General features: G+C 53.6%; 6 protein-coding genes across 6 annotated transcripts; 5 read left to right on the top strand and 1 right to left on the bottom strand.

Moving 5' to 3' along the window:
* Positions 1–284: 284 nt before the first annotated feature.
* fkbp3 (peptidylprolyl isomerase family protein FPR2) lies at positions 285–764 on the top strand (the record flags this gene model as incomplete). Its single annotated transcript, XM_058450924.1, has 2 exons — positions 285–511; positions 582–764. The coding sequence occupies 2 exons, from the start codon at positions 285–287 to the stop codon at positions 748–750; spliced, it is 396 nt and encodes a 131-aa protein (XP_058310386.1). The 3' UTR covers positions 751–764.
* A 219-nt stretch (positions 765–983) lies between these two features.
* On the bottom strand, positions 984–2,051 carry N7498_003861 (cytochrome b5-like heme/steroid binding domain-containing protein; the record flags this gene model as incomplete). The annotated part of the gene is made up of 1 exon (XM_058450923.1): positions 984–2,051. One exon carries the CDS (start codon positions 2,049–2,051, stop codon positions 984–986), a length of 1,068 nt encoding a protein of 355 aa, XP_058310385.1.
* Positions 2,052–2,979: 928 nt separating this feature from the next.
* On the top strand, positions 2,980–4,274 carry N7498_003860 (PP2C family serine/threonine-protein phosphatase; the record flags this gene model as incomplete). Its single annotated transcript, XM_058450922.1, has 5 exons — positions 2,980–3,177; positions 3,231–3,340; positions 3,391–3,685; positions 3,738–3,840; positions 3,895–4,274. 5 exons carry the CDS (start codon positions 2,980–2,982, stop codon positions 4,272–4,274), a joined length of 1,086 nt encoding a protein of 361 aa, XP_058310384.1.
* Positions 4,275–5,155: 881 nt separating this feature from the next.
* On the top strand, positions 5,156–6,109 carry N7498_003859 (acetamidase/formamidase family protein; the record flags this gene model as incomplete). Its single annotated transcript, XM_058450921.1, has 1 exon — positions 5,156–6,109. The coding sequence occupies one exon, from the start codon at positions 5,156–5,158 to the stop codon at positions 6,107–6,109; it is 954 nt and encodes a 317-aa protein (XP_058310383.1).
* A 571-nt stretch (positions 6,110–6,680) lies between these two features.
* Positions 6,681–9,698, top strand: N7498_003858 (ATP-dependent helicase; the record flags this gene model as incomplete). Its single annotated transcript, XM_058450920.1, has 2 exons — positions 6,681–7,049; positions 7,110–9,698. 2 exons carry the CDS (start codon positions 6,681–6,683, stop codon positions 9,696–9,698), a joined length of 2,958 nt encoding a protein of 985 aa, XP_058310382.1.
* A 1,018-nt stretch (positions 9,699–10,716) lies between these two features.
* N7498_003857 (uncharacterized protein) lies at positions 10,717–10,974 on the top strand (the record flags this gene model as incomplete). The annotated part of the gene is made up of 2 exons (XM_058450919.1): positions 10,717–10,804; positions 10,871–10,974. 2 exons carry the CDS (start codon positions 10,717–10,719, stop codon positions 10,972–10,974), a joined length of 192 nt encoding a protein of 63 aa, XP_058310381.1.
* Positions 10,975–12,314: the final 1,340 nt, after the last annotated feature.

Raw genomic sequence — 12,314 nt, 5'->3', positions numbered from 1 at the left:
ACGCCTTCAGAGCAATTTCTCAAGTCGCCAACTTCAGAAATTCTTAAAGAGCCTTACGCTGTCAGTCTGGACCGATCAGCTCATTGCAGCGGTAGAACACCGTGTACCACCCCACGTGCCAATTCTATACGTTGCATCTTCACATTCACGATCCGATCACAGTCCAAAAGCACCCCGCCGCAACCGTGAAAAGTGGGTCTCACCGAAGTTCACTCCGCACCTCAAGTCCACGTTGTTCTTTCTCCCTTCACCCCTTATCCAACCATTTCCTACCAATTCACACAATGCGTCTCAGCGCCATCTTCCTTTCGCTCGCCTCCCTGGCCTGCGCCGCCGAGCTGGGCATCGATGTCACCCACAAGGTCGAGTGCACCCGCAAGACACAGAACGGCGACGGTGTCCAGATGCATTACCGCGGTACCCTGCAAGACTCTGGCAAGGAGTTCGACTCGAGCTTCAAGCGCAATGTTCCCCTGAGCTTCAAGCTCGGAACTGGCCGAGTTATCAAGGGGTAAGTTCCGTTCTTTGTTCTGTGGGTTGGTTTTCGCCGGAAGCAAGTTGGCTAATTTACCGTTGAACAGCTGGGACCAGGGTCTTCTGGACATGTGCATTGGCGAGAAGCGCACTCTTACTATTCCTCCCGAGTACGGGTACGGCGACCGCGGCGTTGGTCCCATTCCCGGCGGTGCCACCCTGATCTTCGAGACTGAGTTGGTTGGCATTGACGGTGTTGACAAGGATGAGCTGTAGAGCGGCTCCGGTACGTGAATGATATGGCACGATCAAGCCATCTACTACGACAGGGCTTTTGGTTATCTAGTCTATGAATCTTGGAATATACCCAGGGACGAGAACGAGTTCCATTGTGAACATGTCTCTATTATATGCGATAGGGTATCTCATCTAGTATCAGTAAGATTGTACAAGGCCTGCGGCCACAACAAATACACGGGATCTCAGGGAAGGGAACAGCCACGTCCCGCTCAATCCATCGCATCCAAAGCATTCTCGGTCTGGATATCATTCTCAGAAACCAGGATGCCAACGAGACACTCGCTGAGAATACCGTCCCAATTCACCCAGGGATGAATCTCCTGGAACAGCTGCGCCGAGTCCTTGCCTGCGCCGCGCAACAACTCTCCCTTTCCGCCCGGGTGGTAGGGGACGTAAGGTTGGATATTATACACTTTGCCCTGGTAGGAAGTCCACGCATCGCGGTCCTTACGCCCGTTCTGTGACTTCAGCATGGATGGTGTGACGCGCACCAAGCCTGGTGGTACACCTGCGCCTCGAAGCTGACTTTTCGGGTTCGCGGCCCGAGCGGCCCAATCGAGGGGTGAGTATCCCGGATCGAGGATGACTTTGCGAGAGGATTTCTTGAGACTGGGTGCTAGCGTGCTGTTGCTGAGGCCTCCGCCGTTTGATGGGACGCGGAGTCCTGCGGCGGCCGAGGGAGGGGGCATGAGCGAGCTCGCATTTGAGCGCGGTGGCTGAAGACCTGGCGGGGCTCTATTCGGCTGTGGTGTTGGTCGGAGACGAGGGACTGAGGGTGGTGGCATCAGGGAGGAGGTGTTTGCGGTGGGTGTGGAGAGTGTGGGTGGTTTTCGCGCCTGGAGAAGGGAGGGGGTTGTGAGGGACGGCGGCTGAGACTTGATCTCCGAGATCTGATCATTGCGGTCTGGCGATTGCTGCTTCGTGGATCCATTCATATTCTGCTGAGCAGGGGGATTTGTTGCGACACTCCGAGTGTCGCTGGTGCCAGGCTCTCCCTCCAGGTTCAGCACAGGAACTGCGAGTACAGGGGGCGGTGCGCTCGATGCCGAAGCCTTTGGAGTGGTCGGAGAGCTTTCCTCTTCTATTTCGATCGGTCGAGGGGTCGAGGGGCCTGTGACATGTTTCGTCGGCAGAGGCTCGGAGGGAGAAGCAGGCCGCGCTTGGGATCGGGGATCCGGTGGGGGGGAGTGATGATCGGGTGTCCAGCTGCGCGGAGGATAGCGATAGAGAAAGTAACCCGCGGTCGTGACGAGAGTCCCCACGCCAACCCAGCCCATGCCGGCCTAAATGATCGATGCAGAGAGAAGAAACCTCGGGGATGTTGTACTTGCATGAATCATTAATTGCTGCAGAACGGCTCCCGAGACATTTGGTCCGTGCGCTGCATCGACTCGAGAGATCTGCACGTCAGTCAATTGAACATGCGTCTGTTGAAGTCAAATTTGTAATGGCTAGTGAAATATCACACAACCTGCAGTCTATTTTTTTTTTCGTTCCAAAGTTTGGTCTTTGGAACAACAATAAATCAAGATAAAAACCAGTCAGGACTGTACACACTGTAGTATCTGCAGTGGGAACCAAGTTGGCGGACCAGGGCCTGAAGGCTCTCCGCTAGGCACCTCGAGGAACCAGGGCGGTGCCCACTCCAACCAACTTTCGGCGTAGTCAACATTATATTGACGAGGACCTAGAGGTCAAGGCTAGTGATAAAGCAGTCCCGGATGGTTGTTTTCTAGGCTGAGGTTGTCAATCCTAGCGTCCTGTACGGCCGAAAGGCCCGCTTTGATTCTATTCCAGAATTCTTGGATTGGTACGCTAGTTGGCTAGGCCATCTAGATTCACGAGGGTTGCTTTCTCTGCGCCGCCACGCTGTAGGCTGCGAGTCGGACTGCAAGTCAGACTGGCAGCATCATGCCACAAGGGCTTATGCAGAGAATTTCTAGTCCAACAGCTTGCTCCCAAGACTTAGATTGGTCTCATTACTGTCTCTTTTTTGTCAAGAGTGGCAGAGGAAATCCGGTACGTAGGCACATTGGCATGCGTCTGTTCGAGTAAAATATATTTGAGGTTCAAGATCAAGAAAAAGCTAGGTTTGGTGTTTCATTCCAAGGTTCATCTGAACTACAGACGGATCTTGGTCAAATTTGCGCATTATTAGATACGGTCAGCTAGTCTCGGTTTGCCCTTGGAGAGAATAGCCCGTGCATGATGTCAGTACGCCATCACCATCAGACGGCGACGGAACTCGGAGTAATTTTGCCAGCACAATGTAAAACTATCTGCGGGATTATTCGAAACGGTGCCTGCTCATCGATCTCGGAAGCTGTGAGGAATAACATGCACCGGGACACACTCATGTCTCCATCCGATGCCGTCTTGCTCTTTGATGCTGGAGCAGGTCAAGTCAGGGCCCAGACCTGAATTAAAAGATCCCATACTGATCGTCGTCAGCGCAGGCCCAAGGAAGTAGAAAATTCCAGGAGGACCGGCATGTATTGATTCGACCGGGTCAGTTTCTTCCAGAAATGAAGGATACGTTTGCATATTTTGCGATATTCGATGGACAGTACGTCACGAAGACTCCGAACTTGGAACCGTCTGACTTGCGGTGTATAGTGGTTCCAGTCTGGTAGCAGATCATGCCACAGAGAACCTGCATAACCTGCTGGCCCAACGACCCGAGCTCAAAAAGGGAGAATATGCTGCAGCCATCAAGGGCGCTCTGGCGGACGAGGACGCCCTCCTGTTGGAGAGCTTCAAGTACGACTCTGCAGAGCCCGCGCTTTCCGGATCCACCGTGGCCCTGTGCTTGATAAACCTCACACGGGGCGAGCTGATTGTCTCCAACCTGGGAGACTCACATGTCATCCTGGCCGAGCGCGATCCTAAAACGGAGATGCCCTATCACATCGTGCGCAGTAAATTCACCGTTGAAGGTCACAGTCGGCTGACCAAGGTACCAGCGACGACTCACTCGGGCGCACAAGCCCGAGGCACCCGATGAACTGTCACGCATCAAAGAGGCTGGGGGAACGGTCGAAATGCGGAGCGGGGTCGCTCGGTTAGGTGAGTCCGGACAGTTCCATTGGTCCGGCAATGTACATTAACTGCAGAACGTAGGATCCTTGAATATGTCCCGCGCTCTGGGCGATTTGCAGTACAAAACACCGGTGAACACCGTCCAGGAAGACGACTGGATCTTCGGGGCCCGACGGGCCTCGTCGTCATCTACGCCCGTTCGCGGGGACTTCCTGTCGAATGACCCGTATACTTCACGACGCACGTTGCAGGAAGACCGGCGCTACCTCCTGGTAATCGTATCGGATGGAGTCACCGACTACACCGACGACGCGGGCCTGATTCGGCACGTGATGAAATTGTCGATGCGGGGGATGAGAGCCAGAGACGTCGCGCAAGACGTCGCCACCAAGGCCGGCAGTCATCCGAGAAGCGACAATACCTCGTGTATCGTGGCTATGATAGACGGGCAGCGATCGTGAGATCCAAGGGCATTTGGAGTACTTGGCATTCATAGATAGAATCTCAAATGTTTGTAGTCCCGAAATAGATAAGACTCCGAGACCCACCGCAATTGTGTTATGCATGCCCACTCACGGTCGCCGAGCGGTTCCCTTTATTTCCTGAACCGGAAGGTGGTTGTGCTGTTCGGGTCCATAATTTGGTGCACGAATTTTTTGGTAGCAAGAGATCCGATGCTCGCCACGGCTGACCCTGTAATAACCTGCCTTGCGGTGGCGTCCTACCTCGTCCTCGCGTACGAGGGGTCATTTCGTAGCATTGTTCGTGGTACTTCGTTCCGCATCGACCCGTTATCGTCGCTCAACCGTACTGGGAATTCCCCTAGAAATAACGTAGACATCAAAAGGAAGATCTATCTCCCGGTTAGTCGCGATCGGCTTTTTTAAATGTTCCACGTGGACCCGCTCGACCAACATCTCTCCACGATTCTCGATTCGAATGAAGCAGGCGGATAAGAAGTCGCTTAACTTGGTCGCTTTGGACCGCCCCTGCTCCACCCATCTGCACGTCTGGGCTACGGAACCCCAGAGGCTCAGTCAGGAGTTAAAAAGTACTCTCAGTTACAGTGCTTATCCCTGTCACGCCCGATTAGGAAGGCGATAGAACTCGGTTCACGAGTGGAGATCCCTTGGAGAACAAGCAATGAGTAAGATCCGAAACTATCCACCTTCCAGAACGGTCAACCCTGAAGAGAATCTTGGTTTGCCTGGACCTCTGGACCTCGATACTAGAAATTCCCTTTTAAGCCGTGGCTTTTCTTTGTTTGTCACACGTACACTTCACCCTTTCGCTTGCTCCCATGATTTCTACGGAAACTCGTACCAAATCTTCATCTCGCACTATGGCTCCGGCCTGGAACAACTTCCACGTTGGAAGAGATTGCGGCCATTGCAAATGGTCCCGGAAAATTGCGCCCAAGTTGACTGTCTCATCCGGCCAGACTGTCACTTTTGATGCCATCGACAGCAGCAACGGCCAGCTGAACCCGGGCTCCGACGCCTCTGCCATCAAGTCCCTGGATCTCGAACTTGCCAACCCGGTCTTTGGTCCCATCTACGTCGACAATGCTCAGCCCGGTGATGTTCTCAAGGTCGAGGTCTTGAACCTCGAAGTTGCCGACTGGGGCTGGTCCGCCATCATCCCGGGCTTTGGTCTTCTGACCGAGGACTTCCCGGAGCCCGAGATCAAGATCTGGTCTCTCGACCGTGAGAAGGGTTACGCTCAGTTCAAGGACATGCGGATCCCTATCCGTCCCTTCCTCGGATGCATGGGGCTGGCCCCCGGCAATGACGACGAACTGTCAACCGTCCCGCCCACTCATCACGGTGGCAATATGGACTGCCGCGAGCTGGGCGTCGGTTCGACCGTCTACCTCCCCGTCCAGACTGCTGGGGCCTTCTTCAGCTGCGGTGACGGACACGCCGCCCAGGGTCACGGTGAAGTTTGCGGCACCGCCATCGAAACTCCCATCCGGGCAACCCTCCGCTTCGAAGTCTGCAAAAACCAACCCTGGGTGACGACGCCTCAATACCAGACTCCCCCGCTGGCGCAAATAGCCAACCCTCTCCCGGACCTTGGAACCTACGGCGTGCTCGGCGTCTCGCCTGATATCTTCGAGGCTGCGAAGATTGCCACCCACAACCTCGTTCAATGGCTCGTCTCGACCAAGGGACTCACTCACAGCGAAGCCTACATCCTGGCCAGTGTGGCTGCAGACTTGAAGATTGCTGAAATTGTCAACGTTCCCAACTACGAAGTGGCCATGACCCTTGAGTTGGGCATTTTTAGCAAATAGAACGCTTCGAGGGGTTGGAAGATGTGGACTTTTGTGTGGTGGTGCATGGCGTTGATACCCAGTCCTGCTGACTTGCCTTCTTCTATTTTCATATTGTACATATTGTGATGTGGCTTCAGCGCTGTGTCCAGCATTTCCTGCATGGAGGCCATATGCTCTGGAGTATTGGCCCGGTGATGGTTGCGTATAGGGTATACCTAAGAACATACTATTGAGAATGCATAACCCATATCTAATTTTATTTTCATTGCCATCGGCCTCTCATTAACTGGGAATTGGAAAGTGAGATTGGAAAGTAGTGTTTTCCAAGTTGTGTATCCACTATATAACTGGGACAGTGGCCGCTGCCGGACAATGCTTCCTGCATCCAATCTTCATCCACAACTTTTCTTCTCATAAATAAAACACTGACGATTTGGTTGAATGTCACTCAGAAGAATTTCGAGAGCAACATTGACCACTGTCATGGATACTTCGTGAGAATAGAGGTCACATGACACCGCGCGTTGGCGCGTCTCACTCTTGGCGAACCTTCAATCCACTTTGGGACAAGCAGGGCCCTCGAGATGTCATGGATCCCATTCTCGATGGCCTCAATACTGCCCAGCGGGAAGCGGTTACCTCGTCCGCACCAATCTTGCAGGTCCTCGCACCACCGGGCTCCGGCAAGACCAAGACGCTGACAGCACGCGTCGCGTATCTACTTTCCCACCACGGATACCTACCCCAAGATGTCATCTGTTGCACTTTTACCATCAAGGCGAGCCGTGAGATGCGTGAGCGTCTGGCCAAGCTTATCGGTGAGCGCTTGGAAAGTCGGCTAATTCTGGGTACCTTCCATTCTATTTGTCGGAGGTATCTGGTCAAGTATGGCTATTTGATTGGTCTGAGGAAGGGGTTTGGTATTGCAGATTCGGATGACAGTCGCGCTATCTTACGGGTGGGTTTCTAAGTTTGAAATGATTGTGCTTTCGTGTGGTGTTGTTAATCCCGCTGGCAGAGAATCATCAAACGCTTGAATGCTACTATTGAAGTGAAGACTGCCCAAGGGAAGATCTCCCGCCACAAGGCTCACGGGCTCTCCCCGGATGCCTTGGCTGAACGTGTGAAAGCAGAGGAAATGGAGCTGGTTGATATCTACCGCGCATATCAGTCGGCGCTGGCGGATTCAAATCTCCTGGACTATGATGACCTGCTAGTTCGCTGTGGAGATCTTCTTAGGGAGCACCCTGAATGCGTGTCAAACGTGCAGACTGTCTTGGTCGATGAGTTCCAAGATACCAATATCATTCAATATGACTTGATGAACCTATTTGCGGCGCAAAACCGACGTATCACGATCGTCGGCGACCCCGACCAAAGCATCTACGGGTTTCGGTCAGCGGAGATCCAGAACCTCAGACGCATGCAGCGGCGATACTCAAATACGTCGATCGTATTGCTCGAGTCCAATTATCGTTCGTCGGCATCCATCTTGAAGTCTGCCCAGGGTGTGATCGAGCAGGATACGATGCGGCCGGCGAAGACGCTGCAGGCGACCCACTCTTTTGGAACTTTGCCTGTGCTCAGAAAACTGCCGACAGCCAATGCAGAGGCCCACTGGATGGTGCTTGAGATCAAAAGAGCCGTTGCGATGACAGGTGGTCTTGTGCGAATGTCTGATATCGCGATCCTGCTCAGATCAACCTCGTTGTCAACACGGATTGAAACTGCATTCGGGCGAGCCGGTATCCCTTATAAGATGGTCGGAGGCCGAAAGTTCTTTGACCGGACGGAGGTCAAGACCTTGGTCAACTATCTCAGGGTGGTGAGCCATACAGGGCATGCAGATGCACTGCTTGGGATCATCAACGTTCCACCTCGTCGAATCGGCGACGAGACTATAAGGCAGTTGACCGGCGGTGCAGACAAGGCTCAAGTTCCGCTATGGAATTTTATTAAAGACGTGATTCAAGGTCGCCGGTCGACGGAGAAGAAGTTGCAAAAAGCAGCAGAGCAAGGTCTCTGTTCCCTGGTGAAGCTGATTGACGCTGCCAAACAAAAATTACAGGACTGTCCAGACGCATCCGCACCATGCGTGCTCCTTGAGCACATCACAGAAAGTCTGTCCTTCCAGGAATATCTCATCAAAACCTACCCGTTAGACGAAGACAGTCGCTGGGCGAATGTCAAGGAATTGATGGGCCAAGCCAATGATGCCGCCGCCTCCGCTGGGGACGTGGCCCAGGAGGAGGACCTCCCTGAAATTGAAGGTGTTGAGCAACAACAATCGCATCCCGGTGAAGAGGCCCTCTCCAAATTCTTGGCCAACGTTGCTCTGGCCACAGAGGCCACCAAAGAAGGCGATATGGAGACGGAGAAGGTCACAATTTCCACGATACACGCAGCCAAGGGTCTCGAGTGGCCCGTCGTCTTCATTCCAGCTGTATACAACGGGAGTATCCCACACTCAAGGGCCGAGGTAATCGACGAAGAGAGACGGCTGCTCTATGTCGCCATGACCCGAGCGCAAGCTCTGCTATACCTGAGCCTCCCTCTACGGCAACCCCGACTCGGCGAGGGAGAAGATGGATCGACCAGTTTGACGCCATTTCTGACACCCAAATTGGTCAAAGATCGTTTTCGTCCGAAGGGGCCCCAATTGCACGAGAAGGTCGTATATGCGATTGCTGATATACTGCGACGGCCACGTCCCACTCCCGACGATATGTACAAGGAACTCAATTCACTCCCATCCACTCTGGACGATCGATGGACGTCCGAGGGTGAGGAGAGAAAGGACGCGGATGGGCAATGGAAGGACGCGATGGGCCCCAACGACGAGGCCAAATCGAACCCTAAACGGCGACGGCTTGATTCCAACCAGCCAACTTCTACGACCTACATGTCAGCGAGCAGCCTGATGAACAACTCGTCCAACTTCCAAGTCTCTACAACGCTCTCAACGGGGTTCCTGTCCGCTCGGGATTACGCGGCCACCTCAGCAGCAAGTCAGGAACCAGTCACTAAATCTACACCAAATGCTGTCCCCGAACAACCCATAACCAAGAAGGCATCCAGCACCGCCAGCCGCAAGGACGGGCTGACCCAAGCCAGCATCTCAAACTTCTTTGGCGGACCGGGATCTTTCCAGAAACGTGAACCCATCCCAGCCAGCCGACCGTCTATTCAATATCCTCAAAGCAGTTATCAGACAGCCCAGACGACACGTCCGGGACCAGCATTTGTTCCGCCGGCGCTGACCTCGCACCGTCTCCAGCCACGGCCCCTTCAGCCAAGCCGGCCAGCCCTAGAACCCGCGCAGCCGAGCAACTATACGTGGATGGCGGCTCCGTCCCGCCCAGCCGTGAAACCCGCGAGGATGCTGACGCAGCCTCCAAATGGAAACAGTGCAGTGGAGGCAGAGACCAAGTCAGAAGAGGCGAAACAGGAGAGCTCCACCGGCATCCAGTCCGTAACGTTTAACACGACGACAATGGCGAGTTTACAACAGCAGGGCGGGCCAGGGCGTCGGACGCTGGGGATTCGGCGGAGTATGAATGGATGGGAGGAGCGGATGAAGCGGGAGGGTGGTGGCCAAGTGCGGTAGACGGGTTTTAGAACTGGGAGTAGCTTCAAGGGGTCAAGTGATCCACGTCTCGCAGCCTCATTATTTTGCAGACATTGTATTTTTCTATTTTTATTTTATTTTTTTCGGCTACGTGCCCGAAATACGTGACCAGTGACTACCTAGGAAGGAATCTCGATCGGAGAGAGAACAGTGACGCAGATGCGAATGCGAATGCGTGTTTTATACCAGATAGGGAGAGGATAGAGGAAGGCGAGGTCAGGCCAAAAGGGCGATCGGGAAGCATCGATTGGCGAGACCACGCATTAACTGCAATGATCAACCGCGAGGTCCAATGGATCGCAGACAGTCGTCATGATTCGGCACCAGGGGAGAATCTGGACCGGAGTGGAGTCGTGAGTCGGTGAAGCTCTCCCCCTGGATCATTGACATCACGTATACCTTAGGGGGTTAGCTGACTATCGTGCCATTGACGCAGGAGGGCATCCCTGGTCACGATGATTGGCGAGCAGGCCAGGGCAGCGGTGAGGCTGAGGAATCTTGAGCTCATAGCTATTTCTGGACATGTCTTTGCCCGAGGGAGTTAGTCGAGGTAACTGAAGTAACCGGTTCGGCACGTCAAGAATGGCTGACTCAGCCCGTACGGTGTGTACCGCGATACCAGCTGGTACGGTCACCAAGGCCGCGACTGGCTGCCCTGCGTTCGGTCCTGGCTTCATCACCAGCCGAGTGAATGGATCTATGTAATACCAGGCACCCGATACGAGGGCGATCCATTCCCGGTCCGGTGCAATCCATACGTAGTCTACTCGTTCCCCGGAGTCGATCAGATCCCTCAATGGGGAATGGGCTGGAGTATACAAAAAGGTCCCGGTTCCTGTCCTGTCCTATACATCTACCTCGACATATAATATTCCCCTTCTCTTATAGAATCTCGTTGCGAGCAGTTCAACACTGTCAAGCCATTCGAGACTACCATCGTTCTCAGCCGCAACTACTTTGCTCCCTACTCCTTCCTATATAATACCTCCATTTCACCATGCCACACAAAGTCAACAACGACTCCAATTCCACCCTCGCAAGCAGAGGCAGCATCGGTGACCCAGTGGTCGCTACCGAAGTCAGAAGTGAGTCCCAACCCTTGAGAAGGGACCCGGTCGATCTCTACATTCGTGCTAATACGCGCTCACCAGCCTCCAATCCCGTCCGGAAACCACCCGTCATCGTCCACAATAGAGGCGGCCAGATCTACGACGAGACCCGGCCGTCCGACTGGGATAAACAACGCTGGAAATAGTCCGGCAGACGAGTCCTCCGAAGCAGCAGCAGCAGCAGCAGCAGCAGCAGCAGCAGCAGCAGCAGGCCCCCAGTCCAGTCCAGTCCAGTCCCAGTTCGGTTGGGGCGTCCCGTTTATCCGCGCGTCTCCAGATCCCTGCCAGTTATACGAACAACGGAACCAAGCTGAGCAAAAAGTGAGGCGGCGATCGACAAGAATACCGAGTGCCATTCAACTGCATTTCGTTTTTTCCCTCAGTGACGAATACTCGCGCAACCCGGAGCTTCGATGGCTTTCCCCCCCCCCCTTTTTTGACAAAAAAACCCTCAAATGAAGGGATGCGCGCTATCCGTCACCGGCCCCGATCACCACCCCTGACCCAGATTGGGCCTGGGCCTCCCTAAGGTCCTGGTCCTTGCCAACCTGACTGCTTCCTACCTGCTGCCTCCTGTCTTCTTTTTTTACGGGCTTGGCCTGCCCCGGACTTTTCGTGCTTGAACGCTGGGGAAAGAAAGTGGGACCCTCCCCATTCTTGCATTGATACTCTTTGCCCCCCCTGCTTGCGGCCCTTGTACCATTATCCTCATTCTCTGGAGTTTATTCTCGAGTGCGGCGTTTCTCTGGTGTTTCCTTTACTAACCCTGGCTTGTCTATCCGAGGCTACAGGGTGGTGTTTTCTTTTCTTTTCTTTTCTTTTCTTTTCTTTTCTTTTCTTTTTTCTTTCATCAGTCTATACGTCTCTCTCCCCTCTTTACCGCCTCTCTTGGGAACATCCCAGATAGCGGTAACACGTGTCATATTATCATTAAACGCATACACCTGGCAGCATCGGCTGCAGGCGATACAGCGGCTTTCACCCTTGGATTTCTTTTTTTTTTTTTTGGGTTTTCTGGTGAGGGTTATGCATAGCGATGGGGAAATCCTGGGATCTTGTTTCAATTGAGCGAATTTGTATTCAAATGTGTGCTACTTCTCCACACCTTTCAATAATATCCGAATTCTCAAACATACTTTGGCGCTGTTCTGCGGTAATTTGAAGGTTCCGGGCGTGGTCAAGTGATCATTGGGAACTATTTACTTTCTACTCTTTTTGGATGGTCCACGTCTCCAGTTCCTAATGGAGGTGATTGGTGGTTGTGGAGGCGGGTGGGCGAGCGATCCGTGGTTGCATTCAGTGGGTCCACCAGGACCTTGAATGAAGTCTTTTGGGAATTGAGAAGTATACAACGGCCGAGGAAAGAAAAAGGCCCGTTGGTAAGTAGGTTTGATTGCTAGTTGTTGTGGGAAGCGGTTGGATGTTTCGAAGTTCTTGGGTGTAGTTTGCTGTGCAGCTGGCAGAGCAGAGCGTCTGGGCTTGGTGG

Source organism: Penicillium cinerascens, assembly GCF_028974065.1.
Source record: "Penicillium cinerascens strain IBT 15544 chromosome Unknown contig_24_segment0_segment0, whole genome shotgun sequence".
NCBI classification, from domain to species: domain Eukaryota; kingdom Fungi; phylum Ascomycota; class Eurotiomycetes; order Eurotiales; family Aspergillaceae; genus Penicillium; species Penicillium cinerascens.
This window is presented reverse-complemented; position numbering and strand designations above follow the sequence as displayed.